We start from the raw sequence: 27,443 nt of genomic DNA on the forward strand, positions 1-27,443 counted from the left end.
AAGACTCTGATGCTGGGAGGGATTAGGGGCAGGAAGAGAAGGGGACAACAGAGGATGAGATAGCTGGATGGCATCACGGACTCGATGGACGTGAGTCTGAGTGAACTCCAGGAGTTGGTGATGGACAGGGAGGCCTGGCGTGCTGCGATTCATGGGGTCGCAAAGAGTCGGACACGACTGAGCACCTGAACTGGACTGAACTGATGAAGGAGACAATAGATAAGAGAGGGGAAGGGAAAAAAGGCAGGGAAGTTGGGGAGGGGAGGACAGCCTCCACTGGAAAGGAGCACGGGCTGAAGTGCTTAACATCCCTCTACAGGAAGCCCTGTGCTCAGTCGCTCAGTCACGTCCGACTCTCTGTGAACCCAAGGGTGCAGCCCCCAGGCTCCTCTGTCCATGGGGATTCTCCAGGCAAGAACACTGGAGGGGGTTGCCATGCCCTCCTCCAGAGGATCTTCCCAACCCAGGGATCAAACCCAGGCCTCCCACATTGCAGGTGGATTCTTTGCCATCTGAGCCACCAGGGTAGCCCACAGAAAACCCTGAGATTCGTTTATTGACTTATTTTGACTGCCCTTGTGCAGGGTTTTTCTGGTTGCAGAGAGCGGGGACTACTCTTTGTTGCAGTCCGGGCACTTCTCTTGTTGCCAAGCACAGGTCCTAGGCACTCAGGCGCCAGGGTTTGCAGCACGCAGACTCAGGAGTTGTGCTGCACGGGCTTAGCTGCTTGGGCATGTGGAATCTTCCCAAATTAGGGATCGAACCTGTGTTTTCTGCATTGGCAGGCTGATTCTTATCCACTGTGCCGACAGGGAAGTCGCTAAAGAAAGCCCTAAGATATTTTTAAAGTTTATCCTTCCTTGGAAATACGCTCATCTTGGTATTCAATCATTCCACAACTTTTTACTGATCACCAGTCCTGCACTGGGCTCAGAGATGCATAGGTATAGAACTTCTGTTTTAATTAAGGGAGACATATAATAAAGAGGCAAGTACACAAAATTACTTACCTGTGGTTGTAAGCACCATGAAGGATGAGAGAAAGAGGAGGGCATAGAGGGTGGGAGAAGGAGGTGACATTTGAGTTGAGAGTAAAGAGGAAAAACAGATCTGGGAGAAGAATCTTGCTGGAGGGAAGAGTAAATGCAAAAGTCTTGAAATCTGTATGGGAGACAGGACGGTAACTAAGATGCTCACAGGCTGCCCCAGTGTCCACCAATCAGGGCAGTGCCTAGGGTAAAGTGGGCACTCAGAGAATATTTGCTTTAATTACATTGAGTTGCAGTCCAGCGGTAAGACAGGCAAATTAACTGCCTCCCAAATGTAGTATGATAGTGTTGTTGTTTAGTTGCTAAGTCGTATTCAATTCTTTTGTGACCCCATGGACTGTAGCCCGCCAGGCTCCCCTGTCCTTGCGATTTCCCAGGCAAGAATACTGGACTGGGTTGCCATTTCCTTTGCCAGGGAAGCTTTCCAACCCAAGGATCGAACTGGAGTCTCCTGCATTGGCAGGCGGATTCTTTATCTCTGAGCCATCGGGGAAACCTGCGATAGGTATGTGCTTCAATGGAGCATTCACAGGCTTCTTTGGGTACATAAAAAAGGCTCCTCAACACCACCACCACCTTGCGAGTGAATCCAAGAGGCGACGCCCAGCCTGTCCCTTGCATACAACAACTTCTGTTAACTTGATTCGCTTGTTACAAAATTCAGTCCTTGCACAAGGAAGCTTCCAGTGGCCTGGCACCTCATCAGAATCACCTGGGAACTTTTAAATTTTCATATTTTTCTGGCCCCACCCTAGGATCTAATTTAGTAAGTCTGGGGTGGGGCCTGTGTTTCTTTATCTTACCTAAAAAATCCCCAGGAGATTCTGAAGTTGAGCCAGTGTGTTCTGGAAAATATGCTTGAGTCATTCCAATCAGTTCATGCCTTTACACATCCCGGAGTTTGCGTGTTGGATCCTAGGATGCTAAGTTCCCTGGAGACTTAATATGGCCAAGCCACCCACTCTGGGAAGCAGCTTCTCCAGGTGCCAGTCTGTGGATTGGTATTCTGCAGATTCGAGTCATGCCCACGCCACCTTCTTGCCATCTTCTCAACCCACCCGCCCCACCACCTATTGTTTCTTAAAGATACGTTTTAGACCCATAAGTTTTATTAAAATTTAGGTTGCTATCGTAAGTGCAGAGCAGTCTCTCTCTCTAAGACACAGGTAAACTGAAAGCGAATTCCATGAAAACAGACCATGTTTTCAAAGTCAAACCAGGTACCCTTGCCCCTCCCCAGCTTCTGAGCCAGAAATCTCCGGTTTCTTGGTTGAAAATAAAAGTTGGCCACTGATGGGCACAAAAGCCACACGAGCAGCGAACAGACACTTTCCTGGATTGAAAGGGGATGATGACACTTTCACTGCGTGACTCAGCGTTTCTCAGTGTCACGGCACACCCGGGATGGCATCTGGGCACCGCTGCATTAGGCGCCCCACTGGGGTGCTAGCCAAAGTCTTCTCTGTTGATAACCAGCCTATACACTCTGCAGTAGTAGCAGTAGGAAAAAAAACACAAATTAATGAAAGAACACTCCAGAAATGTAGTCCGAGAATGGGGTGGCAGCCAGCTAAAAGGAAACTTTTACAGCAGGTCCTGTGAGCTCCCCTCACCCTCTATGTAACCAGTGATTGAGAAAGAGGAAAGAGTGGAGGGAAAATTCGGAGAAGAATCCTGAAGAGTGGCTGGCAGAGCTCCTGTAGCTCAGGGCCTCCTGCTCGACCCCCTCCTGATTTACTCCAAGGCTGGAGTCAGCTCCTCAGCTCCTTCTTTCCTAGTCCCCGTCCTTTAGATGTCATTTTACAGACGCCTTCTGAAGGCACGGGTCCTATCTTGTGCGTTCCAGCATCTCGTGTGCTCAGCGCAGCAGCTGGCACCCAACGCAGTAGACGTTTGGTAAAGGACTGAATGGACCACAAAAGCCAAATCGACAGGCACGGGGCTTCTGTCGAATGTGGCAGGCCTTTCAAGGTGAGCTTCCTGGAGCCTCAGTCTTCTCTCTGTGCAGGCCCAAGTCTGCACCTCCTAATTTTATAACTGCGGTTCCTTAATGACATAGACGAGGGGTTTTTCACTCAGCAAGCTATGCTTCCTATCACAGCGCTCCGGAAAGGTGTGTTGTGTAATTAGAATTAATTAGTACTAATGCCCCTTTTGCTGACGTTGCCAGCTATGAAGTGGGCTCTTCTCTGCCTCAGTTGCCTAAGGACTGGGCTGGGGTTAGGTGGGGCTGATCATGGGCGGAGGCTGATAGGGTGATTTAGGGTAAGTGAATTAAAAACTTGTACAACATACGTGTGGAGAAATGAGCATCCCTGCCCTGTGCAGGGATGTTAAAAATGATTCAACAGCACTTTGCAAAGAGTGACAATAACACCTTGCAATTGACTGGTAGGATGGGAGTATCCTATGGCCCAAAAGAGTGGTTTAGAAAAACATTTGTGGGATGGATCATCCTCGGTAATTCCTCATGAGCGAGGGTAAAAGTGACAGGTGGGTGAGCCGTAGGCACGTGCCCCTGACCGTCCTGGTCAGGCCTCAGTGGCGCTAAGTGCCTGGTGGGGGCGGGACTGAGGGGTGGGCACTGGTGGGGGTGGGACTGAGGGGTGGGCACTGGTGGGGGTGGGACTGAGGGGTGGGCACTGGTGGAGACATCACAATGCCAGCAGCAGTGTCATCCCTTGCACTCCTAAATCATTTTACTTATTATTTTAATATCCAAGCCTTAGCTGGCTCTATAGTTAGCAATTTGAGGTATGTCTGATTCCAAAAGAACAAAGACGTTTTTAGTAGAAGTTTTTAAACTGGAGTAAACAGGAGGTTCACTTGTGGGATGGGGGGTTGTTGGGTCAAAAATGCAGATTCCAAAGAGCTCATCTAGAAGTTTCTCATTTAGAAGGTCAAGGGCAATGGGGCCCTAGACATTTCCAATTAGGAGATGGAGGTGTGACTTTGCCTTGTGAGTGACACTGGGCAGTGTCTGGATGCAATTTTGGTTGACACAACTGGGGTGGAGGAGTCTGGCATCTAGTGGGTAGACACTCAACATGATGCTAAACTTCCTACAACGCACAGAACAGCCTCCACATGGAGGATTATGGCCCCAAAGATCAGTAGTACCAGGGTTAGAACATTTTCTTCTAGAGTAAGGCCTAAGAATCTGCATCTTAACAAGAGCCTTAGGAAATTTTAATGCGGGAGGAAGAAGCCCTTGGGAAGATTCAGATAACACCTGACTTTTTATTCTAAGGACATGCTGTCAGAGTTCCCTTTTGGCCCAACTAACCATCCCACCTTCCTCCGAGTCCAGGTTAACTATCCCTTCTAAGAGCACCTCCTGTCCCAGCAGACCTCGTTTTGCCCCTTTAATCGTCTGTCTCTCATCCTGGCCCCAGAAGCTCCAAAGGGAGCTGGCCCATAGCAGGGCTCCAGTCACAGGCTGGCTGGAATCTGTCTCCACTAAAGTAACATCTCTTCCACTGAGGCTGGAGAAACTCTGTCTTTCCGACATTGGCACGGAACCCTCTTTTAACACCTTCGTGGAGCATATCACTCTGAAATTACCTGCTTACTTCCCATTCATTCAAATGTTTTATTGGGCTCCTACTCTGTGCCGCGCCATCACTGGGGATACACCACAGAGGCAAAAACCTCTCTTCCCAACAGAACTTATATCCCAGAGGGGAAATTTGGACAAGAGAAATAGAAAACTGTATTTAACATGCGTGATCATACGTGTGACACTGGTGAGCCCAGTGGAGAAAAATAAAATAGAGAAATGTGATGGGGTGGAGATGCCCAAGTGAGACTTTAAGTAAGGTTGGCCTCTAGGAGAAAGTGACATTTTAAGCAAAGTCCGGATATTTGGGGGCAACTTACCTGCTCCCCATTAGAACACAAACACTGGGGGTGGGGGGGGCATGAGCTTCCCTTTCTCTATGACGTGTTTCCAGAAGAGAGGCACATAGTAGGTGCTCAATAAACATGTTATTTAAATAAAACAAAGAGAGGACTATGTGATTAAACTATCAAGGAGACAGCAGGAGATTCTTGCTTTTATAACCATCCAGAAACTAGCAGGAAGGTGGGAGAAGCAGAGGCGTTCACTGCAAGGGGGTGGCGAGGACATCCCTGGGTCAGCTTAGGAGGCAGCAGAGGATGGTGGCCATCCCTCCTCCCAAAGGGAAGCGCAGTCCTGCCCTCCTCATCCTGTGTTCAGGGTCCTGTTTCCGTCCCTGTAGGTGGAGCTTACCTGGCGCCCGGGGCTCCTCCTTCCATCCCCCTGCCCCCAGCGCGTCCTTCCGCAGCGCTCCCCCGAGGGGCGTCCCCGAGGCCCGGGGGGCGCGTCGCAGCGCCGGCGAGCGGGGCGCAAGGCTGGGCGGGCGGCACGCCGGGGTCCGCGCCCCGCCCCGCTCCCGGCGGGACACTGTCCCTTTAATAGACTCCCTCTGCCTGGCGCTCTGCGGCTGGGGAGTAAATTTCTCCCTGTCATCAGGTCGCGGGGAGAGGAGGAGGAGTTTGTTACTGTTCAGTTTGTTCAGCGGGATCGATGTTTGCTGGCATCGCCTCGCCCTGTCTTGTGTGTGTGTGAGAGTGTGTGTGTGTGTGTGTGCGTGCGCGTGGTGTGTGTGTGTGCATCTGTGGGGGGTGTGAGTGTGTGTGTGTGAGTGAGAGGGAGCGAGAGTGCGTGTGTGAGTGTGTGTGTGTGTGAGTGTGCGTGTGTGAGTGTGTGCGAGTGAATTCCAGATTTTCTGTCTTTCCCAAACCCGCTCCTGTCCTCTCGCATATCACTCAGAGACGGGGATCTGACAGCAGCCACAAACCGACAGTGAGAGATCTCTCTGCCCCCGGCGCGAATCCGCCATCGAGCCCGGCGAGGAAGAGGAAGACGAGGAGGTGGAGGTGCAGGAGGCCAGGAGAAGGAAGGAGCGAAAGAGGAACCCACTACCTTCCCAGGATTGTCTGTGTGTTGTTGTTTTGTTTTGTTTTGTTTTTTTTCCTTATCTTTACGCGCGCGTGTGCGTCCCTCGTCCCTTCCATCCGAACCCGCTCTTGGATGTTTAATAAAGAAATCAAGTGTCTCAACAGTCACCAAAAAAAAAAAAAAAACCAAACCAAAAAAAAAAAAAAATTCCAAAAAGCAAAAACAAAAAGAGAGAGGAGAAAAAACAAAAAATCCAAAACCAAACAAACAAACAAGCAAGGCAGAACCAACCTCCACTTCACACCAGCCGGCACAGCCACCCGTGTCTTGCCTGCCACCCAGAGAGGGGGGTCTCCGGCCCCCGGTGGAGGAGTTGCAGGGACAGGGGGACAGAGGCCGAGCGACGCCCTGGGAGCCACCGGGCAGGAGGCGGAGGAGACCCGGAGAGGCGAGCGAGACAGCGGGCCCCCGCGCGCGGCGGCTCGGGGCTGGGGCGCCAGAAGTGGGACTGGAGCGAACTAGAGCGATGCCAAGGAGGAAGCAGCAGGCACCCAAGCGGGCGGCAGGTAAGAGACCCGGCTCCGCGCGGGGCGGCCCGGCCCGCCGGCCCGGGGCGCCAGCTCCTCGCCCGGGCGCCCCGCGACGCCACCCCCTCGCTTGCCTTTCGGGGGCGTCAGCTCCGGGTGCCCCCCTCCGCCCCGCGAATAACCCCGTCCTCGCTCGCCTTCTCCAGCCTCCCCTATCCTCCCCTTTCCAGGCTCCGGTTGGGGGGTGGGGGCAAGCTATCCCACCAAGCCTTTCCTCCTTAAACTTTTTTTCCCTCCACCCTCTACCCCACCCCTAACTTTCTCCCAGTCTGCTTCTTGCCTCTCGGGCCAAAGTTGCGCTGAGCTTTTGGGGTTCGCAGCGGGGAGCAGTCCTGCCGCCCCCGCCCCCCTCCGGGGGGTCGCTGCCAGTGGCTTCTGGCCTCAGGGGCCGGCGTTTCCTCTCGCGGGGGGTTTGGGGCGCTGAACTTTGAGCCGTGCCCCAGCCTAGGGCTGCAGGGCTGGCTCTGGGGCAAGGCATGGGAGTTCAGCTTTGATCGCCAAGGTGTAAAAAACCACCCCAGGAAAGGAACCTTTGAATCTGTTTTCTAAGAGGAGCCTCCTTTGGAAATCTAATCAACACTCTCCCTTCTCTTAAAAAAAAAAAAAAAAAAAAAGGTGGGGGTTGGGGGGGAATGCCCCTCGAACATTGAAACAGCTCTGGATTTTCTTTGCACGGAGTGAGCTGCAAACTTTCTAAATTGATTTGTGCGGTGGGAACTATCCCATTTGAATTCTTACCACCCCCTCCTCCCCCCCCCCAAAAAAAAGAGAGAGAGGAACAGGTTAATGGATCAGGACATTAGAGCTTGTAAAGCATTTTTTTCTTCCTTTTGGGTTGCTTAATTGCTTTTTTAATAGTATGCTGGGGTTTTGTTTCTCGGAAGTGTAATATGAAAGTTCATTTTTCTCCTGCCAGACCCACCCACTGAAAAATCAGCTTTCCACTTGATTGCTAGTTTTGATTTGACATTTGATTGATCACCTGTCATCTCACTGCCTTTGATCTATTCATTCTTGATATATATCAATAAATCACTCACCATGGTAACTCAGAGTGCCAGTGACGCAAGCCTTGCCCTCTAGATTGAGAGCCAGACATGCACAATTATTATCTTGTTTGGCTTTTAATGTGGGCGTTTTTATTTCTTTGTGTCCTTCAGTTGAATCAGGCATTAGCAAAGAGCTTAAGTTTTTTCCTCTCCTTCTTTCTGTCTTTACCCTCAAGCTTTAAGGCAGCATCAGCGAAGGCTGGTCTTCTGCAGACCCCCCCAATATTTCCTTCTGTTCCAACTGGAGCGAAACATTAGGGAGAAGTTCAGTGGAACACTTGCATAAACTTTGCAAAGCCTCCCTCAGAACAAATCCAAAGTTAGTCACAAATCTGGGCAAAGTGGGTGTTTGTGTCTGAACATGCTGGACCACCAAGCTCATCTTCCATCATGGCCTGATTCCAGCCAAGAATGGCAGGACATGTGCTTGGAGATATCCACAATTATCTTCCCTTTTGAGCGCAGAATTGCTTCTGAAACTGCGTATGGGTTGGTTCAAATTGCATGGGGAAATATCATTTATAAAGCTTTGATTCATTTATTTTCCAGTTGTTTCTCTAAGAGCAAAATAATTTAGGTATTTTAGTACCGTATATATTTAGAACTTGCTTAGTCAATGAGGTGTTCTTTTTCCAACTCTAGCTACCTCTTTTTCGAACAGTTTCTTCCTCCTACCCCCGTCCCTTTCTACATTTAACTCACTTATTTTTTAAAACTTAGATCCCTTTGCAATCTGAACAGCTTTGGGGTATGCCCTGGCCTTTGAGGCTCAGGAAGAGTAAGCTTGCTTCATCTAGGTCTAGCAACATAAGTTTAAGTATAGCTAGATTATTAGAGATAAAGTCCTTAGTGTTGTCCCACAAGAGAACCCCGGGCAACATTCCAGCAAGAAGTGATACTGCCCTGAAAAGTGTCTTTTTTTTTCCCCCTGTTGTTCCGGTAAAGGCCATCAACAATTAGGCAGTAATTTAAATTACCAGAATGACTGGACATGTCTCCTTTGGTAAGCTCATTACAAAAAGTGCATTGCTCAGAATTGCACTGCTTTGATTATAACTGTCCTCTGATCAATGAGGATTCAGGTGTGTATAACATAAAGCTGTATCACATTATTTAAATTAGATCCTTTTCATTAAGCTGGTATCTGTTGGCGTTCGCTTATCTGTTTACTGTCGTGTGTGAGTTAGAAAGTTCTGACTGTAGTTTCAGTTTCCTGGCATATTGTATTCCTAGCGTCTTTATGTGTTTGTTTTCTTGGCTTTTATTATTTTCACTGGAAGAAGTGGAAATCCTTGTCAAGCTGAAAGGGAATAATTCATTTTGTACACAATGCGGCCCCTCTTGCGGTATTATTTACTCACATATTACTGAAGCGGATATTTTCCCACGTAATACTTCTTTCCTCTGAAGTCACCGATTCTATGCTCTGTTTTAGCTAAAGTGGTTATTCCCACGTAAAGTCAGCTGCTTTGAGATTCTTTTGCCAGTTAAGATTCGGGGAGAAGAACAAGGTGGGCTCCAGAACTGTGGCCATGCTAACGTTTATTACTGCTTAAAATTAAACAAGATACACAACTGTAAGTAATTATTCCCATGGGCTGATGTTGAAAGCTCGATTTCTAGCTTGATTAATGAATAATGTAAGATAGAAAAAGCCTGTGAGTGAATCAGAACGGAGGCTCTTTCCCAAGAACTGTTGGAGGCAGTTTGATTCCCCTGCATTATTAGTTTTAAGTTCCACATTTCAAGGAATCATTTACGGAACTTTCTAATAAAGCAGGTATGTGGACAGAATGAGGGAGATGATATTACAAGTGATGGGGATGTTAGCCTTTACTGGTTATGTTCCTCCCTCCTTTAAGGGAAGGGCTGTGAGGTAGGCAGCTCTCTTTAAGGAAACAGCTAAGTCAGAACATTTCCCTTCGAAATGTCATTCTTCCTGGCTTTCTAACGCCACGCTCTTCCACCACACTATAACTTCGGGCAAGGAAGAAAGTTTAGAAAGCAGCCTGCAGTGCCCCAGGGGTTTGCGTACGTGTGTGTGTGTGTGTGTATGTGTGTGTGTTCGCTTCCTTTGATATATATTTCATTCACCACTAAAATGTATCTACTTTTTAACCTGAAAATATTACAGGATTCTGTACCAGCATCTTTCCCCCCTATCCATTGCAGGGAAGACAGGGAAGATGGCAGAAAGGTAAAATAAAACAGGGCGGTGTTTTGATTTGTTTGTATTTTGCAGGACGCAGAGTCGTTAAAAATTTAACAGTGTAGACTTGCACCCTAACCCTTCTATTTCCTACAATCCATCGCAGCCTCTGGACGCACACATGCAGCATATTTTGCTTCACCATCTGAACTCTTGTTTTTATATAATGCCAGCCAATTCCAATAGGAAGCAACATCTTTGGAAATCATATATGTATGAATGTCTAACGTAAATATAAATTACAGGCTTCTGTCTATCGGAAGAGACGAAATGTTTTCTTTTTGCTGGCTCTCAGAAGCTATCTGGTAATCTAGATCTCAGGAAAGTCTTGCAGGAAAGAACAGCTCTCTCAATTTATTTTGTTTATTTAATATGGAGATGAATAATGCAGATTTTGTTTTCATGAATGTCCTTGTGTGGCAGCAAACATTAGACTATTAGCAATCATTACTTAAAAGTTGCAATTTGCACCTTAATAGCACAGGTTATTTACATGGGAAGCATATTCAGCAGGGACAGTTCGGAATGCTGCAGAGGAGGGCTGAGATGACCTGAGCCATCTCTTTTTCAGACTCATGATGGCAATGCCTAGATTAGCTGGCAAGGTCTCAGCAATAGGCAGACAGCTCAGGATGAAGTCTGGCAAGTGGCATGAGGTTCAAGAGAACTGGAAACAGGGTGGAGTCCCCACCCTGGCACTCTCACTTTGCTTTAGCGTAGTTCAGAAAGACAAGTTCACATCTTGAAGGTTTAAATATGCATGCTAGAGACCCTTTCACTTACCCAAGCAGTATGATGTTTAACAGATGAATGGAAAACAAAAAAAAATACATACATACTGCCACCCCTAAAGGTGCTCAGCAGCGTGAACTGTTCAGACTATTCTTGTTGATTTAAGGCAGATCCCTGAAAAAAGAAAGGTACCTTGAAATCACACAGTGTTTTGGGTGGAAATGGATGGTTTCACTGGTCCTTCTCCCCCTGCCCTCTGAGCCCCTTCTCCCTCCTCTCACCTCACCCTTAAAGACTCAGATTGAACGGGACAGCTCAAAAGCCCATTTGTTTTAGGCATTTATTGATTTCATTTTTAATCTGCCATATCAGGACACAATACATTGACCCTCATCAGCAGATTGCAAGTGACAGGGAGCTTAGTGGAAGCCAGGTAAGGAGGGGGCGTGAGAAACTTCTGGACAAGAAAAATCTCCTCCTGGCTTGGGGGTTGAAAATCAGAGCCCACTTCTGAGGAGGGTAGACGCATCCCTCAGAAACACTGTGCGTTTATTTTTCATCTTACATTTATTTTTCTCCCAGTATCCTCGACTCTGTTGCTAGTGTTCAGGAAACCTTCACGCCCAACAAATACCTCCTAGGCGTCTTTAGCAGTTCTGTCCCTAGAAGCATCTTGCCTTTTGTCACCTTCTCCAACGGAGGCTTATGCTTTCATTTCATCCCAGCTGACTTCTCACTCATTTGACAGAATTTCCCCAACTGGATAATACCTGGGTTGATCTATTTATCTTGGGAGTTGCACTCTCGATTGAGCAGGTTTTAAAGGGGCACTGAGCCTGGCATTATTTAAGGCCATTGAAACGAGGCACTTCTGCTCATCACTGCAGCTGAGCTTAGGGAAATCGGCCAGGAGGAAAACCTAGGCCCTGTTCATGTTTATGCTGGGTCCGTAATTAGCTGACATGAGTTAAATGTCCAGAGTGGTGCTTCCTTCCCATCACTGGATTTGTACCATCAATTTTATTTAGGTATGCCATGGTCTAGGAAGACTCAGCCCCTATTTCAAAGGCAATGTCTGTGTCCACCCAAGTCCCCTTTAAAACACACAAAACTGCCTAACAAATTCTATATTAAGACCAGGCATACACAGAGTATCATTTTCGTTTGATGCAAAGTCAGTTGGAAATGCATTAAACTAACAGAGAGTGTCTTGCATCGCTTCCCTGAAGCAGTGCTTTTTCATTACATATTTAATTACAATCAAATTGAGCGACTTTTATAAAAAAAAATCGCAGTGGTATTAAAAGAAGCTCGGAACACAATAATTCTGTTGCTTTGCAAGTTCAGAACGTTGCTGTATTTTTATTCCTTTGGGAGAAATTTGTTTTCATTTTCTAATGTTGGGGTAAATACAGAATGCCGTCTTCTCTCTAATCTGTTATCAGAGATCTCATCCTTCTCCCTTCCTCGAACCTCTTCACCCTGGAAGAGGTTTTTTTTAAATATATTATTTCTCAGTAATTTGGAACAATGTGTATTTTTATAATTATTTTAAGTTTCCTAAGTTCCAGTGAAAGTTAGACATTCTCCTGTTCCTTAGGGTGACCTTTGGCAAGCAGCTCTATGGTTATGAATGAGCTTAGTCATTCTAACCACATAAGAAAAAGCTTGTTGAGACTGCCTGATTACCTGGATGTTGCAGGGGGGAAAACACACTCTATCATCACAGGCCCCTATTTACCACACTGTTTTCACTGGATTTATCATTTTTTTTCCCTGCTACTGACGTGTCAATCACTTGTTTTAGGAACTGCTTTTTTTCCTTTCTGGGAGAAGGGATATGTTTAGCATGTAGAAGTTGATTTCAAGATATTCTGGGTCTTTAAGAAATGAGAATAAAAATGAGAGACTTTAGAGCCCAAATGTGCTTCTGGACTCTGTCTGCGGAGTCAGAGGACGCGTGTGCAGGTCGTAGTTGCGTCTGGACTTATCCTCAGCAGCATGGCCGTGTTTGCGTTACTTGTTTTGTCAGAGGGTGACTATTGGACTCTGGTCCTTTCCGAAGAAGATATTATATATAAATATACATACGTGACCTGGCAGAGGAGAAATGTGAGATGCAGGTGGGGGTTGCTGATGTGTTTGTTTCCAAAGCAAACTCCGTGGATGAAATGAGTAAATACTTTGGAGAGGTCGAAGGTTGCTGAAGCGGCCACGTGGGGTTGCCAGCTGCCGCCCCAGCCTTCTGCTTTCCCTCCGAGGAGAAACGTGTCCCCGTGGGCATTCCCACACATGTGGCGACGCCAAAGTGATGCTGAAAATGCTAAAAAAAAAAAAGAAAAAAAGAGAAATTAAAATTCAGGATGCATGGCTAGCTAATCCTGTTATTAATATATCAGTATTATTTAGCTATGCTTAACAACTGGGAATGCACAGTGCAAAAGTTTTAGAGACAATGAGCTTAGAGAAATTACATGGGGCAAAAAATACCTGGATCCTGTTGGAAAGGATTTGTCCTGAATTTTGCTCATCTAAATAAGAGTTTCCTTTCCATTTGTGTTAATTTAGAAAATAGTTTCAGGATCCCTCTACCTACTACCCAACCTGAAACAGGGTCTAACAAAGCTCTCTCTGGAAGTACAAAGATATAGGACATTGTAATGGACACCCCCTTTCTCAAAATAGTTTTAGAAAACCAAATGTGGGCTTGAAAACTAAAAGCAAAGCCTCCAGGAGCTCTATAACATAGCCAGTTCAGGGTTCAAGATTGAAAACTTTGTTTCGGCAGGATAAGAAGAAAATAGCATTGCATCGTAACTACACATCTCCCCCGGCACAGGAGGAGCAGTGAAGCAGGAAAGATTTTTAAGGAGCTTTTTAGCTCTTTTGCATGTCTCTCCAAAGACTAATTTAATTGAAAAGCCGTAGTGTCCATTTATGCTGAAGGAAAAACCGTGTGTTTCTGTAAAGCTGCTAGATGGTAAGGTGGATTTTTTTTTAAAAAGCCAGCATTCTGCAGTTTCAGTACAAAAATTAACTATCACTGGTCTTAATTAGTTGAGTGCTTTCAGAGCTGAGTGAATACTCTGAAATCACCTCTGAGCTTTCTCCTTCAAGCTACATCCAAGTCATTTCTATGGAAATTATACAGTTTAGGTATTAAGGTGGGCAGAACACAGTTATTGTTTTTAATGAAAACAGCTACGAGGGGCAGAATGAGACAAAAACAGAGTTGGCGGTGGCCATACTGTCTGTAATGGGTCTGGAGGAAACCTCCTGAAATGTTTTACTGTGTCATGAAAAAAATCCATGAGATCTGGCTGTTGGTGACGTGGGAGATTCGAAAAGAAGACAGAAGGTCAAGGTATTCCATAGGGGAGATTTGTATGAGCAGAAGCAGCCACATGTACATATTTCTATATAAACTGCAAGGGGCTGACTTTAAATCACTTCCATTTATCAGATGCTTAGATTTTTCTATGTATTTAGAAGCCTCTCTCTTTTAACCCCAGGGAGATACAAATCGCTTCTGGGCCAAGATGATGCTGTAGAGAAGAGTTAAATCTATTCTGTGTTCAGTACCACTTGGTACAGAAAAAAAAAAAAAAAATGCCAAAATGAAAAGCTATGTAAGCACATTTTATATCAGAGTTTCCTTTAGCTATTCTCCTTTATTAGAAAGTTGGGTATGTGGCTGTGCCCATCCTCTTGTTTTCTCCCTTGGGATTAGGTGTAGGCTGTGGAAGGACTGTGGAAGAGAAGGAAACGACCTGGGTTCTGGTTACTGCTCCCCCACCCTAGTTAAGGGGCCCTGGGCCAGCTCAGAGATAAACCTTACTCTAGAGAATAAGAGTGTGAGTCAGGAGTCAGACTAACCCAAGTTCAAATCCTTAAGGCTTCTTTGTTGGAGGTTTATGTTTGGACCAGTTGCTCAGATCTCCCCAAGTGTTTCATCCTGCGAGTCGGGCTGAGAACCTCCACTCTTTCCCAGTGGCATACAGGACACCTTCTAACCCGAGGGTGTTCGTCTTCTGGTGTCACGGGTTTTTGCCTTTTCATACTGTTCCTGGGGCTCTCGGGGCAAGAATACTGGAGTGGCTTGCCATTCCCTTCTCCAGTGGACCACGTTTTGTCAGAACTCTCCACCATGACCCGTCCGTCTTGGGTGGCCCTAGGCGGCATGGCTCACAGCTTCGTTGAGTTGCCGCAACAGGGCTGTGATCCATGAAGTGGAATCATAGTTCTTCTTAAGACTCAGGATTTTGGAAAGGATGATACAAATGCATCAAAACTGCTTGGGGCCACACCTAACAGAGTCGCTGTATCTTTGTCCCAAAAAACAGACCATGAGAAATATGTACCAGAAGGGACATGAGCAACCTGCCAGCTGTCATGGGACCAGAGGCTCAGGGCCCAGAAGAAATCAGACGTGGGTGCCTTTTGAGTTTTAAAACTGGAGTATAATCACTCAGTAGTGGTTTAGCCTTTTCTGAGAAAGAGTCATGCTGAACAGGTTGGAACCCTGTCCCAGCTCAAAAAAAAAAAATATATATATATATATATATATATGTGTATATATATATATATCCCAAGGAATAGTAATCATAGCCCTAGCAACAGCAAATATAACACCTGTAATGATGATATTTGTCCCTACCTAAGTGTTTTTTATATACCAAGCATTTTACCAGGCGTTTCATGAAGTTTACAGTCATTCCTTCAAGCCACAGTTATTTTCCGAGTTCTTACTGTGTGCCCGGCCCTGTTCTGGCCACTGGGATCCTCAGGGGTATTAGGATGGGGATGATCCCTGGGGATCTTACCTTCCAGTTGGGGGAAGGCAAAGAATATGCAAGGAATTTAACAAAGAGAAAAGATAACTTTCACATAGAAGAAAGCTCTACAGTGACCACATTTTATAAAAGAACAGGATGGGGCAACATTCGTGTGGGTGGTCAGAGACCTGCGTGAGGTGGGAACCCTTGAGCGGAGTCCTAGAACATTCCTATGAGTTAGATGCTAGAACAGTATCTTTATTTCCTGAGTGGGATCTGAGTAGCCTGTAGAGCAATTCATCCACCGCCATGCAGTGGCCGAGTTGGTCTGAAACTCTCCGCTTCCAAGACCCAGGCACTGGATCCGCTGTGGTACTTTACCTGGAAGAGCCACAATAATTTGCCAGCGAAGGACCCTCAGTTCCCGTTCTTCCGGGGCATCTGTGGTGATGTCCAAACCTGGTGGTGGGGCGGATCCTGAGAACGCTGACAGAGGATGTTGCCCTCTGTGGCCGCCCCAGCTGGAATCTGAGGACCATCCGCAGTTCACGAAGCCGGCTCTTCCTCTTCGTGTGTGTATACTTGCGTTCACGCGTTCATTCACCCCACAGCAGCTGCCTGTTCACCTACTATGTGCCAGGCATTGATCCTGGCACCAGAATACTGAAGTAGGGAAAATCCCAGCAAATATTCTTGGGGGTGAGGCCAAAAAGCTAATGAACAAATAAATATATAGTATTGAATAATCCTAATGGCAATTCAAAGAAAAAAAGAAAGACTGAATTGGAATGAGTGGACTAGAGAGGGATAGAGAGTTGCTATTTTGTGGAAAGTGGTTGGGTGGTGACAGTTGATCAGACCGTGAGGAACTAGCCGCGTGCAGATCTGGGAGAAGCCCTTCAGGCAGATGAGGCAGTAAACACCCGAGGTCGGAAATATCTCGTATGCCTGAGGAATACGTAGGAGGCCGCTGTGTCTGGAGCAGATGAAGATGGGAGAGAGGCAGGAGAGGAGGAGGGGAGAGAGGCAGGACAGGCCCTCCTAGATCCGAATCTAAGTGTGATGGCTCCCTGTCGTCCTTGCTCAGCCGCCGCGTCGTGCCCAGCTCTTTGCGACCCCATGGACTGCAGCGCACCAGGCTCCCCTGTCCTTCATCATCTCCTGGAGTTTGCTCAAACCCCCTTGCGTCGGTGATGCCATCCAACCGTCTCATCCTCTGTCGTCCCCTTCTCCTCCTGCCTTCAATCTTTCCCAGCATCAGGGTCTTTCCCAGTGAGTCCCTGCAGGGTTCAAGCAGTGGAGTGATGCCGTCTGACTGGGTTTTTAGTAGAACAGAGGTGGTGGTGGTGAAGGTGGTGGAGTCGCTCAGTCGTGTCCGACTCTTTGCAACCCCGTGGACTGTAACCTACTAGGCTTCTCTGTCCATGGGATTCTCCAGGCAAGAATACTGGAGTGGATTGCCATTTCCTTCTCCAGGGAGAACAGAGGTACTTGTGTATATTTCAAAGGTGGTGGTGGACTTTGATGTGTTCATCCATTCAGTACTTACTCAGCCCCTCAGTGATGGTGACTAGGATGCTTAGAACGATACCACGCTCCTCTGTCCACCGGATTCTCCGGGCCAGAACACTGGAGTGGGTAGTCATTCCCTTCTCCAGGGCACCTTCCCGACCCAGGGATCGAACTCAGGTCTTCTGCATTGCAGGCAGATTCTCTACCATCTGAGCCACCAGGGAGGCGTGATAGAAGCGACACCTGAAGGTAAAAACACATGCCTGGGCTTTAGGGAGGCGCTGACAGGTCTGAGGATGGGTGGCACCTCTCAGGCTATGGAAAGAATAAGCAATATCGAAACCTGAGCAGATCTGGGGTCCGCTGGAGCTCCTCCCTACTTGACTGGCCCCCAGTGTGCTCGGAGGGGGGTCCCTTAACCTTGCTGCGCCTCGGTCTCCCCACCTGGCGGATGGGGATGTGGTGTTGCTCACCCTGCACTGTGGTTGTGGCGATCGGATGCTGTGATGCCAGTGAGGCCCCCGTGCAGTCTCTGGCATCCTCTCCGTACATGGATTTATGTTTTGTTTTCTGTAGGAATTCTGGGAGATTTCTAGGCACTTGAATTAGTCCTTCTATTTATTAGGCACTAAATAAATATTTCCTGATGAATGAACACATGAGGCTATAAATAAGTAAATGAATAAATACTTTAATTAGCGTGTTACTTTGTATACTAATTAATTAATTTCGAGTATAAGGGTCTCTTTTACTCCTCTAGAATTTTTTGGCTGACCTCTGCACCGATCATGATCATAGCGGCACTTTGAATATTTATCAATGTAGGAAATGCTAATGACAAAAAGATGGCGATTTTACTGAGAAGCTTGTGTTTTGTTCATCATGACATCCTCTGGCTTCACTTGACAAGCAGTGATTCACCTTTTTCTCAGTAAATACTGTTTGTTCATCTTATGGAGAGTGCTTGCTGCTACTACGGATTGGTAGACTTCCTCCTTAAGTCCAGACTCTGGGGGAGGCAAAGGGGCTAGGGATTCTCCTTTCAGACTGCAGACGCGTCTCTCTCTCTCTCTGCCTTTCTGTCTCTCTCTGTCTCTCTGTCTCTCTCTGTCTGTCTGTCTCTCTCTCTCTCCTCCTCTCTCTGCTGCCAGGTGCAGTGGTTCTCTGCCAGCATCACCCAGGGGCTCGCAGCCTCCCAGGGTTGGGCATCTCCCCCTCCCCCACTGGAACCCTGCGCTCATCCCCTCGGGCCCAAGGCAGCAGAGCTTAGGGGTTGTTAAGCTAATGGGAGAAGACTATAGGCTGTTTCCTGGTAACGCCTTCTTCACTTTTTAATTGTCACCTGCAGATAAGTGCTTGGCAGAAGAAAGAAGGGAGATTGGCTGGTGCCTGTTAAGGAATATCTTAGGACAGAGAGCCTGGAGTTAGCCAAAAGTACTGGGGAATTTTTCTGCCTGCCGTAGGACCTTTATTTAACCAATGCATTGAAGGTCTGTTGGGTACCAGGTCCTGTGGAAGGTGCTGGAATCAGAGGCTCGAGTCAAAATTTGACAAAAGGCCTGCCTTCTTGAGGCTTATATTTGTGTGGCAGATGGGTCCCAAACAAGCAAGCAGAGGCCCGTCACCCTGTGTCAGGGAGTGGGGTGTGCAAGAGAGAAAACGGAGGGTGAGGGGTCCCGTGTCCCAGGAGGATGAGCTGTCTTAGATAAGACCGTCAGCAGAGGCCCCTCCTCTCCGTGCAGGTGCTGTGACTCTGGGTTCTAGGAAGGTTGCAGAGAGCACAGGGTGATTCTCTGGGGAAGCTGGGTGCAGGGGTGGGGAGGTCGGGGGGCTGGAGCTGCTGCAGGATCTGCCCGAGCGACAAGGGGACGGGGGCGGCTGGAGCAGAGGGAAAGCGGGCAAACAGGGAGCCGGGGAATTAGACGGTCGCCGAGGTGCTCGAGGACCAAGACGCCGCAAACGAAGCCAAGGTTCTAACCGAATGGGAAGCCTCGGAGGGCGAGGGCGCAGCGAGAGACGGGTTTGACTGAGGCCTTTACAGGATTGTGCTGCTGGCATATTAGTTCTCAGCGCCCAAGGCTGCAAGCGCAGGTGGCTCAGTGCGCTGAGCCTGCAACCTGTGCACTGAGCCAGGAGTCCGCCTGCGATACAGGAGGCCCCGGGCTCCGTCCGCAGGTCGGGAAGACCCCTGAGAAGCGCATGGCTACCCACTCCAGTATTCTGTGCCGGGAGAATTCCATGGACCGAGGAGCCTGGTGGGCTTTAGTCACTGGGATCGCAGGGTCAGAGACGACTGAGCATCCACGCACACAAAGGCTGTCAGCAAATTGACCCCTTTGGAGGCTCCTGTCCATCTAGTCAAAACCTGGTGATGATAGGGACCAGACTGATGGGGGAGAAGATGGGAAACTTGGTCCAAAGATAGACAAGACATGCAGAAAAGTGCAGGTGGGTGTCAGTGGAAAAGAGCATACTGAGAACTGCACGTGAAAACGTCACCGTATTTATCCTTTTATCCTCTTGAATTCTTTCTCTGGCTTCTTTCCTGTAGTTGTACAGAAGGTTCTTACTGAAAAGTGTCAGTCTGCAGTTTTCGGAGCCATGGTGGGAAGAGAGGAAATTGTTTGGCGCGGCCTTGACTCTAGACGTGGCTGTGCAGGGGGAGGCTAGTCAGTCTTGGAGTTGCGTCTCCCCAGCCCATCAGACAATACAGTGTCAGGGCAGCGGGGTGCACCCTGGGGTCAGACAGAGGGGCTTCCACCCTGGGGTCAGGGCAGCGGGGTGCACCCTGGGGTCAGACAGAGGGGCTTCCACCCTGGGGTGAGGGCAGCGGGGTGCACGCTGGGGTCAGACAGTCGGGCTTCCATTTCCTTCCCGTCAGGCATTTCCTTGCTGTGTCAGCTCAAGTACCTCTACCTCCCAAACTTTCAATTTCCTTATTTGCAAAACAGACCTACTAGAAAGACTGATCTCGCTGGGTTTCTACAAGGATTCACTGAAATAAATCCGGTAACATGCTTAGTACGTGGCGGTACATGGGACAGGGTCAAGGACATCTAGTCACTGCATTGAGTGAGTGAAGTCGCTCAGTCGTGTCCGACTCTTTGCGACCCCATGGACTGTAGCCTACCAGGCTCCTCTGTCCATGGGATTTTCCAGGCAAGAGTACTGGAGTGGATTGCCATTTTCTTCTCCAAGTCAGTGCATTAACAAGTTAGTAATTGTCCCCATGCCTCGATTTCCTGATTGGTAGAGATATTGGAAACTCCCGCCTGCGTGCTTGGGAGGAGCGAAGTCTGAACACTTGCAAAACCCTCAGAACCGTGCCTTGTACACAGTGAGAGCTCGTTGAATGATAAGTTACTAAAATCGTCACCATGACTCTGAGCTTATGACCTTGAGGGGATCTTACATCTTATTTGCTTTGTGTCCACAAAGCCTGGCAGAGTTGGTGCTCAATAAATATGGTTGAAAAGAATGAATGATGGTGATGTGATTATTAGGCATTAAAGTGAAAAAGCCCAAGGAGATAAATAAAGGTGCGTCTCTGGGAAGCAGGAAAGTAGAGGGGAACTGGGGCTGCCGTTTCCTCAGCGATGGAGACCCCTAACGGCCGCCTCCTCTGCCCAGGCGTGGAAGCACGCTGTACACCATGGCTTCACGAGGAAAGCAAGCCCATCTCTACGAGGTTTTAAAGCCAGTGCCAAGTTGCTTCAGTCGTGTCCGACTCTCTGACCTCATGGACTGTAGCCCGCCAGGCTCCTCTGTCCATGGAATTCTACAGGCAAGAATGCTGGAGTGGGTTGCTAGGCCCTCCTCCAGGGAATCTTCCCAACCCAGGGATCGACCCTGTCGCTCCCGCATTGGCGGGCAAGTTCTTTACCGCTAGTGCCACCTGGGAAGCCCGTCCAGAGTTGCCCCCTTATGTGCTGTCGGACCACTGGGGACACAGACAGTTTTAAGTAGCAGGAAGGCAAGAAGTGAAAACAGTATCACTTGTTCAATACTGGTTCAAATCCTCTGATTCAATCAAGAAGAAAGTCTCCTTTGGTGTTAGCCTGCTTTAAACACCTCTCTCCAATTTGTTTATCCCACAAATTCAGAGATTATCGTGAGCAACAGTGAATAATAAAATATTAACACTTGGATTTTTCATTGTCCGATAACCATCGCTTATGGCAAATGTGACTGACTGTACTGACATAAGTTTTCATTTTTAGATAAAATTATTTCAGTAAATGAAAGAGGGAATTATCATAGAGAAAGCGGTTGTTGAGGGGAGGGTATCACACAGACCATGAGGATGGGGCAGAATGGCTAACCATGAGGACGCCTCGGACGCCCAGAGCCTGAGCAGGGCAGGGATTCACGAACCAGCTGCGAGCTGCAGTTGCCAAGTCACACTCAGGTCAGAGAAACGCCCGGAAAACAGAGGCTCTCATGAGCACTTCAAAAACTTTAAAAATCAGAAGGAACTTCCCCTCCCAGGATATCAGAGAAAAGCTCTGGAAAGTGTTTGCTGGCCCGGGAAACTGCAAGTATGGAAGGACAGGGAATAATGTTCTGGTTTTGCATCTGGAAGAGAGCAGTGGTTCTCAACTGTTATTTAGTATCCTCCTCACTTGGAAAATGTGTTAAAATGCAAACCTACAGATTCCCAGACCAGAGCCTAGTGGTTCTGAGCCCATAGGGTGGAGTTGAGGCCCATGAATCAATTTTAGGCACCCACTAAGGCTTTGAACTACAGGATATAGGGGAAATATCTAAGATCTCTCCTCCTCCTTCTCATCCTTGTTCTCCTTTGCTTTCACGCTCGCTCGCTCTCAATTGCAAATGCAAAAGCATTTATACACTTAATAATTATTTCTAGAGTCCATTTTCACTTTTGGCTTTTAGTCAATGGAAAAAAATATAAGTAGTCTCTCTTTTTCACTCTCCCTTTCTCTTGACAATGGCCTGTACTTTTAGAAATTGTGAGAACAATGTCCCCAAATGTATTTCCACAGGGAAACATGCCCATTTATGCGCTGGTCTGTCTGGTCACAACACAAAATATCAGAGTCCAGAGAACTCAGGCAAGAAGGAGAAAGACAGTCGGTCCAACAGCATATGTAGCAAGGACTCCATCTGCTTGGGAGCTGGCTGACACCCCGGTACCAAGTCAAGAGGCAAGAAAGAAACGAAAGGAACCTCCTAGATCCAGTTCTTCGTTTATTATCCTGTCTGAAATTCTGGGAACTCTTGGCAGAAAGGACAGGAAACCTCGTTTTATTCTTTGAAGCCTCCTTCACTTTCTTGTTATCTTTCATGTATGCTCATCCCCTCTTCAGCATTACCTCTTTTTTATCTTGATCCATTTCCTTTGTCCTTTCCTGATTCTTCCCAGTAAACAGACTTCCAAGCCCCTTCTATCTAGCATCTGTGCCTGTGATTGTGAAAAAAATGATGCTGGCAGCAACGATGAAGAAAACGCTTATACATATCTATCTTTCTATCTCTCTCTCTCTATCTATCTAGGTTTGGTTTATCTATCTATCATGGATTGGTTTGGTCTGGTCGCTAAGTCATGTCTGACTCTTTGCGACCCCATGGATTGTAGCTCACCAGGCTCCTCTGTCCATGAGATTTCCCAGGTGAGAATACTGGCATGGGTTGCTCTTTCCTTCTCCAAGGGCTCTTCCTGACCCAGGGATCGAACCTGGGTCTCTTGCATTGCAGGCGGAATCTTGACCAACTTAGCCAGCAGGGAAGCCCATGGGCGTCGTCATATCATGCCCAGTCTTTACTGACTTGGACAGCACACACCAAAAGTCTGCACCAAGTGTTTACTAGTTACCTGGCATTGACTACATACAAGCCGTTTACATGAAAGTCCCTCCACACATCATCCCGAGAGCTGGATATTATTATTTTCGGCCCATTGACTAGGCAAGGAAATGAAGTTCTGGAAATTTCAAGTAACTTGAAGATAACAGAAGCTTTAAGTAAGATGCTGAAACCCGGGTCTGCCTATCAGAACCCAAGTGCTCAGGCACGACACTTTGTTGCTTCTCACAGTATCTAAGGCTTAATAGCAAAGACTCACCTACATAAACATTCGTAGTCTAGGATACCGACGGGCAGACCCAGGGCATGAGCTAAAATCGAGCAGTTCCTCAAGACTGAAGTCTGTCAATTGTGGGGAAAGAAAGAGATGACACATACAGAGAGAAAGAATCATCCTTACCTAAATACCTAAACACCATTTTTAAAAGTTGAGCCTACAAAGATTAGAAGACAAACAAAACAGTTTAGAACCTCTTGAGCTTTACACAACAGCATTTTCATAAGTCCGTTTCTGTTTTATTAAACAGAAGTTAAAAAAAGAGAAGACGTGAACATCCCCAGCTCAGCCCATCTGGGGTGGCTCAGTAAGGAACCGTGCTCAGCCACTTCCTGCAGCATCCTTGAGGATGTGTCCTGGAGTCAGACACTGCTCATCTGTTCCCCATAAATCTCTTGTAGGCTCCATGACTCTTCCTGGCCATCAAAAATACGGAACACATGCAGTGACGCTACCACATTATTTTAGCAAACGAAAAGCTGCCCTCACAGATTTCCCTTTAGAGTCCCTCGTAATATTTATGGTCAGGGTCTCTAAAGGTGTTTTTTACTTGTAAGTATTTAATTATAGGTGACATTTAAATGAGTACTCTGAATAATGTGGGGGGGAAAAAAAAGACGATCATGAAATTCTAGGGATCAGGTCTCAGAGGGAAAAATGTTGCTTACAGCAGAAATCATGAGGGGATCATTCTTGAAAAAATATCAATGATTGTTTTAGTTACTGGTGGTTTCTTTTTTTTTTTTTAATATGGATGACATTTTGGAACAAAATGGAAAATGTAAAGTTTGGCAAACTGCCTCGCCATTTGATTTCAAGTTATTTTAATGAGAAGTGGAATGAAGTTATCATCCTATTTTATTGTCTTTAATGTAAATCTTTTCTTTATGAACCCTGGATGGGAATAATCAGTCAGTAGGAATAGAGGAAAGGGCTGTCAATAACCTGAGCGTATTTCACTTGATTAGTAAATTTCAGATATAAGGGAATTAGACTGTACAAATACAGTTGTTCCCTTGGAAAAGCAAACTTAAAATCTCTGCACCTCAGTCCCGTAAAATAAATATAAGGAGGTGCTTACTTCACCATTACAAGGTTTTAAAAAGTTAGCACTTACTATTATAAGTACTTAGAACAATGTTTGGTGCATAACAGGTGTTTTTCGACTATTATTACTTTCCCCTCTGCACCATGAAGAATTTGGTGTGTACATCTTCTGTTTCTTATAGTATCAGTTATCACCTGCACATATATGTAGGTAGGCGCATTCTTCTTCTTTTTTATATGTTTACAATGTTTTGTTTGTTTGTTTTCATTTTTAATTTATTAGCTACAAGTTTGCTTTTAATTAAATTTTTTTAGTTCTCAATTAAAAAATAAATTTTTTCTTTCAGATTTATTGAAATGTATAGATAGTTTCACACTGTATTAAATTTTTTTTTTTTTTACTTTACATTTGAGTCTCTGTCCAAGTATGCAAGTATGGAGGTAGGAAAAAGAGAGAAAGAGGTTACAGATTTAAGAAAATCGATATAACTAATTCTTTTTTAAAATGCTTTATAATATTGCGCCATAAGCACGTACAATTTTACCAATTTATCATTCCTTTGTTAATAGACATTTAGCATATTTTAAAGTTTTCACTATTTTACACACAACCCTGTAATGAATGTTCTTGGGAATTTTTACCATTGTCACAAGCAATTTATGAAGAGACTAACAGTTGTGAGGATTTTGCTGCATTTAGCAAGATAATCAGTTGAGAAAAACAAACGTCATTTAAACAGCTAATATTTCATATTTTGAACATTCTTGATGTCTTTACCGAAGAATATATTCTCTAACCAAAAATTCAGCTAGCTAATTTGCATCTAGTAGGCGTTTGCTAAATGTCTCCTTAAAGTAAGTAAACTGAACATAAAATATGTCAGTAGTCTTAATAATGAATGAGACAGCCATCAACACGGCTTGAATCCTAGTATGTCAAGAAAACTGTCATTTGCCTCTTTGAAGTGGGGTGGGGTAGGGTCTGGAGAGAAGTTGGGAGGAAAAAAAAGCATGAATAGCCTAAAAGAAATTGCCTTTGTCTTCAGAGTGTATAATGATGAAGCTTCATAGCTGGACGGCTCTTGCCTTACTAATGCTGAAGCTCCACGAGGTACTGAACTCGCATGGGTGGGGCCAGGCAAGGATTTTGTTTGTCTGTGTTATGATTGAGTTATTGACAGGAGTCAGCCCTGCGGTTTCACATGTCAGACAGTCACACTGCAGTGTAAGCCGTTTAGCAAGCACATACTGAGGCATATTGGGCGGTCCTGGGGACGGATGTATCAATAAGGCAGGATTTAGAAGGTCTGTGTGGAACCAGATGCTTTTCACAGCCAAGAACAGCATCATCCTTAGAACATCACTCCTTGTGTGTATGCCCTGAGGATGTTTCACTGTGAGTCTGAGCTGTAAATCTGTGTGCATTATACGGGTTGTGGATGTGTGTTTCATATGTTGTGGGTTTTAGCGTGTGTGTCTGGGGGGCAAGAGTAAGGCAGCCTTACTACTTGTGAATTTTGTGTCTATTGTGGGCATAGTATATGCATATGTTGTCGTCCTGAGTCGTGTCTGACTCTTGTGACCCCATGGACTGTAGCCCACCAGGCTCCTCTGCCCTTGAGATTTCCCAGGCAAGAATACTAGAGTCGGGGAATGGGTTGCGATTTCCTTCTCCAGGGGATCTTCCCCACCCAGGGATTGAACCCACATCTCCTCCACTGGCAGGCGGATTCTTTACCACCGAGCCACCAGAAAAGCCCAGAATAAGCCCATGTATCCATGCGCATATCCATGCTACAGCTCAGCGGCTAATGTAACCACCACAAAGCTCCACAGGATTCTCCCTGTGACCATGAGGTCGGTGTCATGGAGTATTTCCCCAGGGTAGCCTGTGCTGCAGTGCCCCTGCCCCCCTGGGTTAGAGCACAAGGTGAGAGGAAAACAGCCGTAGTTACCCTGGGCGGTCCCTGCCAGGAAAAGTCAGCTCTCAGTAGGAAAGCTGTGAGTGGCAGAAACACCAGGGAGCAGGCTCTGTACAGGTTGCGATTCCCGTCTCCGTGTCCACATTATGTCATGTCAGGAACTGATGAACCTCTCAAATCGTGGGGACGATTTCATTGGCTGCAGCTGAAGCACAGTAGGTATTTTGTTGAATGAGTGAGTGACTGGATGGATGGAAAACCTTGCTCGCGGTTCCTGGCGTCTCTGGGATATTTAGATGCCCAGGTTATTTATGTCCACAGGACTGAATGGAATAGGTTCTTGGAGAACACTGTTGAGTGAGCAGATGAACGCACGCACGTCACACATGTGAATGCTTGCTTATCTCGGAAGCAGGCTCGCAACCCTAAGAAAACAGTTCCCTGGTGAGGCTTCATTCTTCCTCTGTCGGCCCTGTAGGACACCTTGCCTGCTGTCCCCTTGGGTTAATTATTGTTCTTTGAGATCAGCGTGGCAGCCCTCCTGTTACTGTCAGCCTGCAGCCGCAAGTGGAGGAATAAGGGGGAGGGGGGACTTCATAACTCAGGTACAGTAACTTCCTCAGAGATATTTTTCTTTTAGAGAGGTGAAAGGGAGGTGGAAAAGTTGGGGATATGAGTTTCTAAACTTGCCAAAGACATAAACCAACAAAATTGTGTTGCTGCTTCCATAAATGTTTAATAAGTTTTATCATCTTGTGACTAAGGTTAAACAAATGTGAGTCCTTTGAGGAATTATTTACTGGAAGCAAAGTTATAGCGTCAACATCTGTGTTTCCAATCACTTAGATGAGGAATAGACCAAATAAATCATGAGTAAGTTCCACAAAATAACTTCCGTATTATTATCTCTGGAGAAAAATAATATGCGTAACTCTTTTAGGTGCCCTCTCTATTGGAATTTGGACTTTGTGTTTTGGTTAGACATCTTTCTTTTTATTCATTTCGTTATCTTCGAAGAATGAATAAGTCTTCACTTTTTTGTGGAAAGTTACCATAAAAACATCCGTAATAGAAGGCCTTAAGAAATTTCTCTCAGGGAATCTGGCTATTTCAGCCAACATTCTCATTTGGGAATGGGCTAACAGTTCCAATATATAACATCCATATAATTTAACCTCATAAATTTCTTTTTTTTCACAGTGATGTAATGGGGAGACTGACCTGGAGTTTGTGAGCGTTCCTGCTCCCTGCATTCCCCTGGGCAACATAACATTCGAGACAGTGTTTTATGTGCCCTGATTAAAATATAACGTATTCTTGCATTTCCTGTGGACTGACCTGTTAGCACTCTCAGCAGAACATTTAAGGAACATGGAGATGTTTTCAAATGTGTTACAATGCACTGTGTGAGGGTTTCCGCCCCCCCTCTTTTTGAGCAATGATCTGATTTTCATTTTAGACCACAGTCCCCTGAGCACCCACTCCACAAGAAGAGTTTTGTGCTTTGGTTTGACTTCTGAATCTGCCACAGCAC

The 27,443-nt window shown here is 46.5% G+C and overlaps 1 protein-coding gene across 3 annotated transcripts in view; it reads left to right on the forward strand.

Annotated features, from left to right (window-relative positions):
* Positions 1 to 5,833: 5,833 nt before the first annotated feature.
* TSHZ2 (teashirt zinc finger homeobox 2) overlaps positions 5,834 to 27,443 on the forward strand; it is a 493,576-nt gene continuing 471,966 nt past the window's right edge. Inside the window, exon 1 of one of the 3 annotated variants that reach the window (XM_015099939.4) lies at positions 5,834 to 6,539. In XM_015099939.4, coding sequence (XP_014955425.3) covers positions 6,500 to 6,539 — 40 coding nt within the window. In that variant the 5' untranslated portion in view covers positions 5,834 to 6,499. Of the gene's footprint in view, positions 26,125 to 27,443 lie in introns of all 3 variants that reach the window. The other 2 variants (XM_027977343.3, XM_060397110.1) reach the window with 2 other exon arrangements.

This window comes from Ovis aries, chromosome 13 (assembly GCF_016772045.2).
Source record: "Ovis aries strain OAR_USU_Benz2616 breed Rambouillet chromosome 13, ARS-UI_Ramb_v3.0, whole genome shotgun sequence".
Lineage (NCBI taxonomy): Eukaryota > Metazoa > Chordata > Mammalia > Artiodactyla > Bovidae > Ovis > Ovis aries.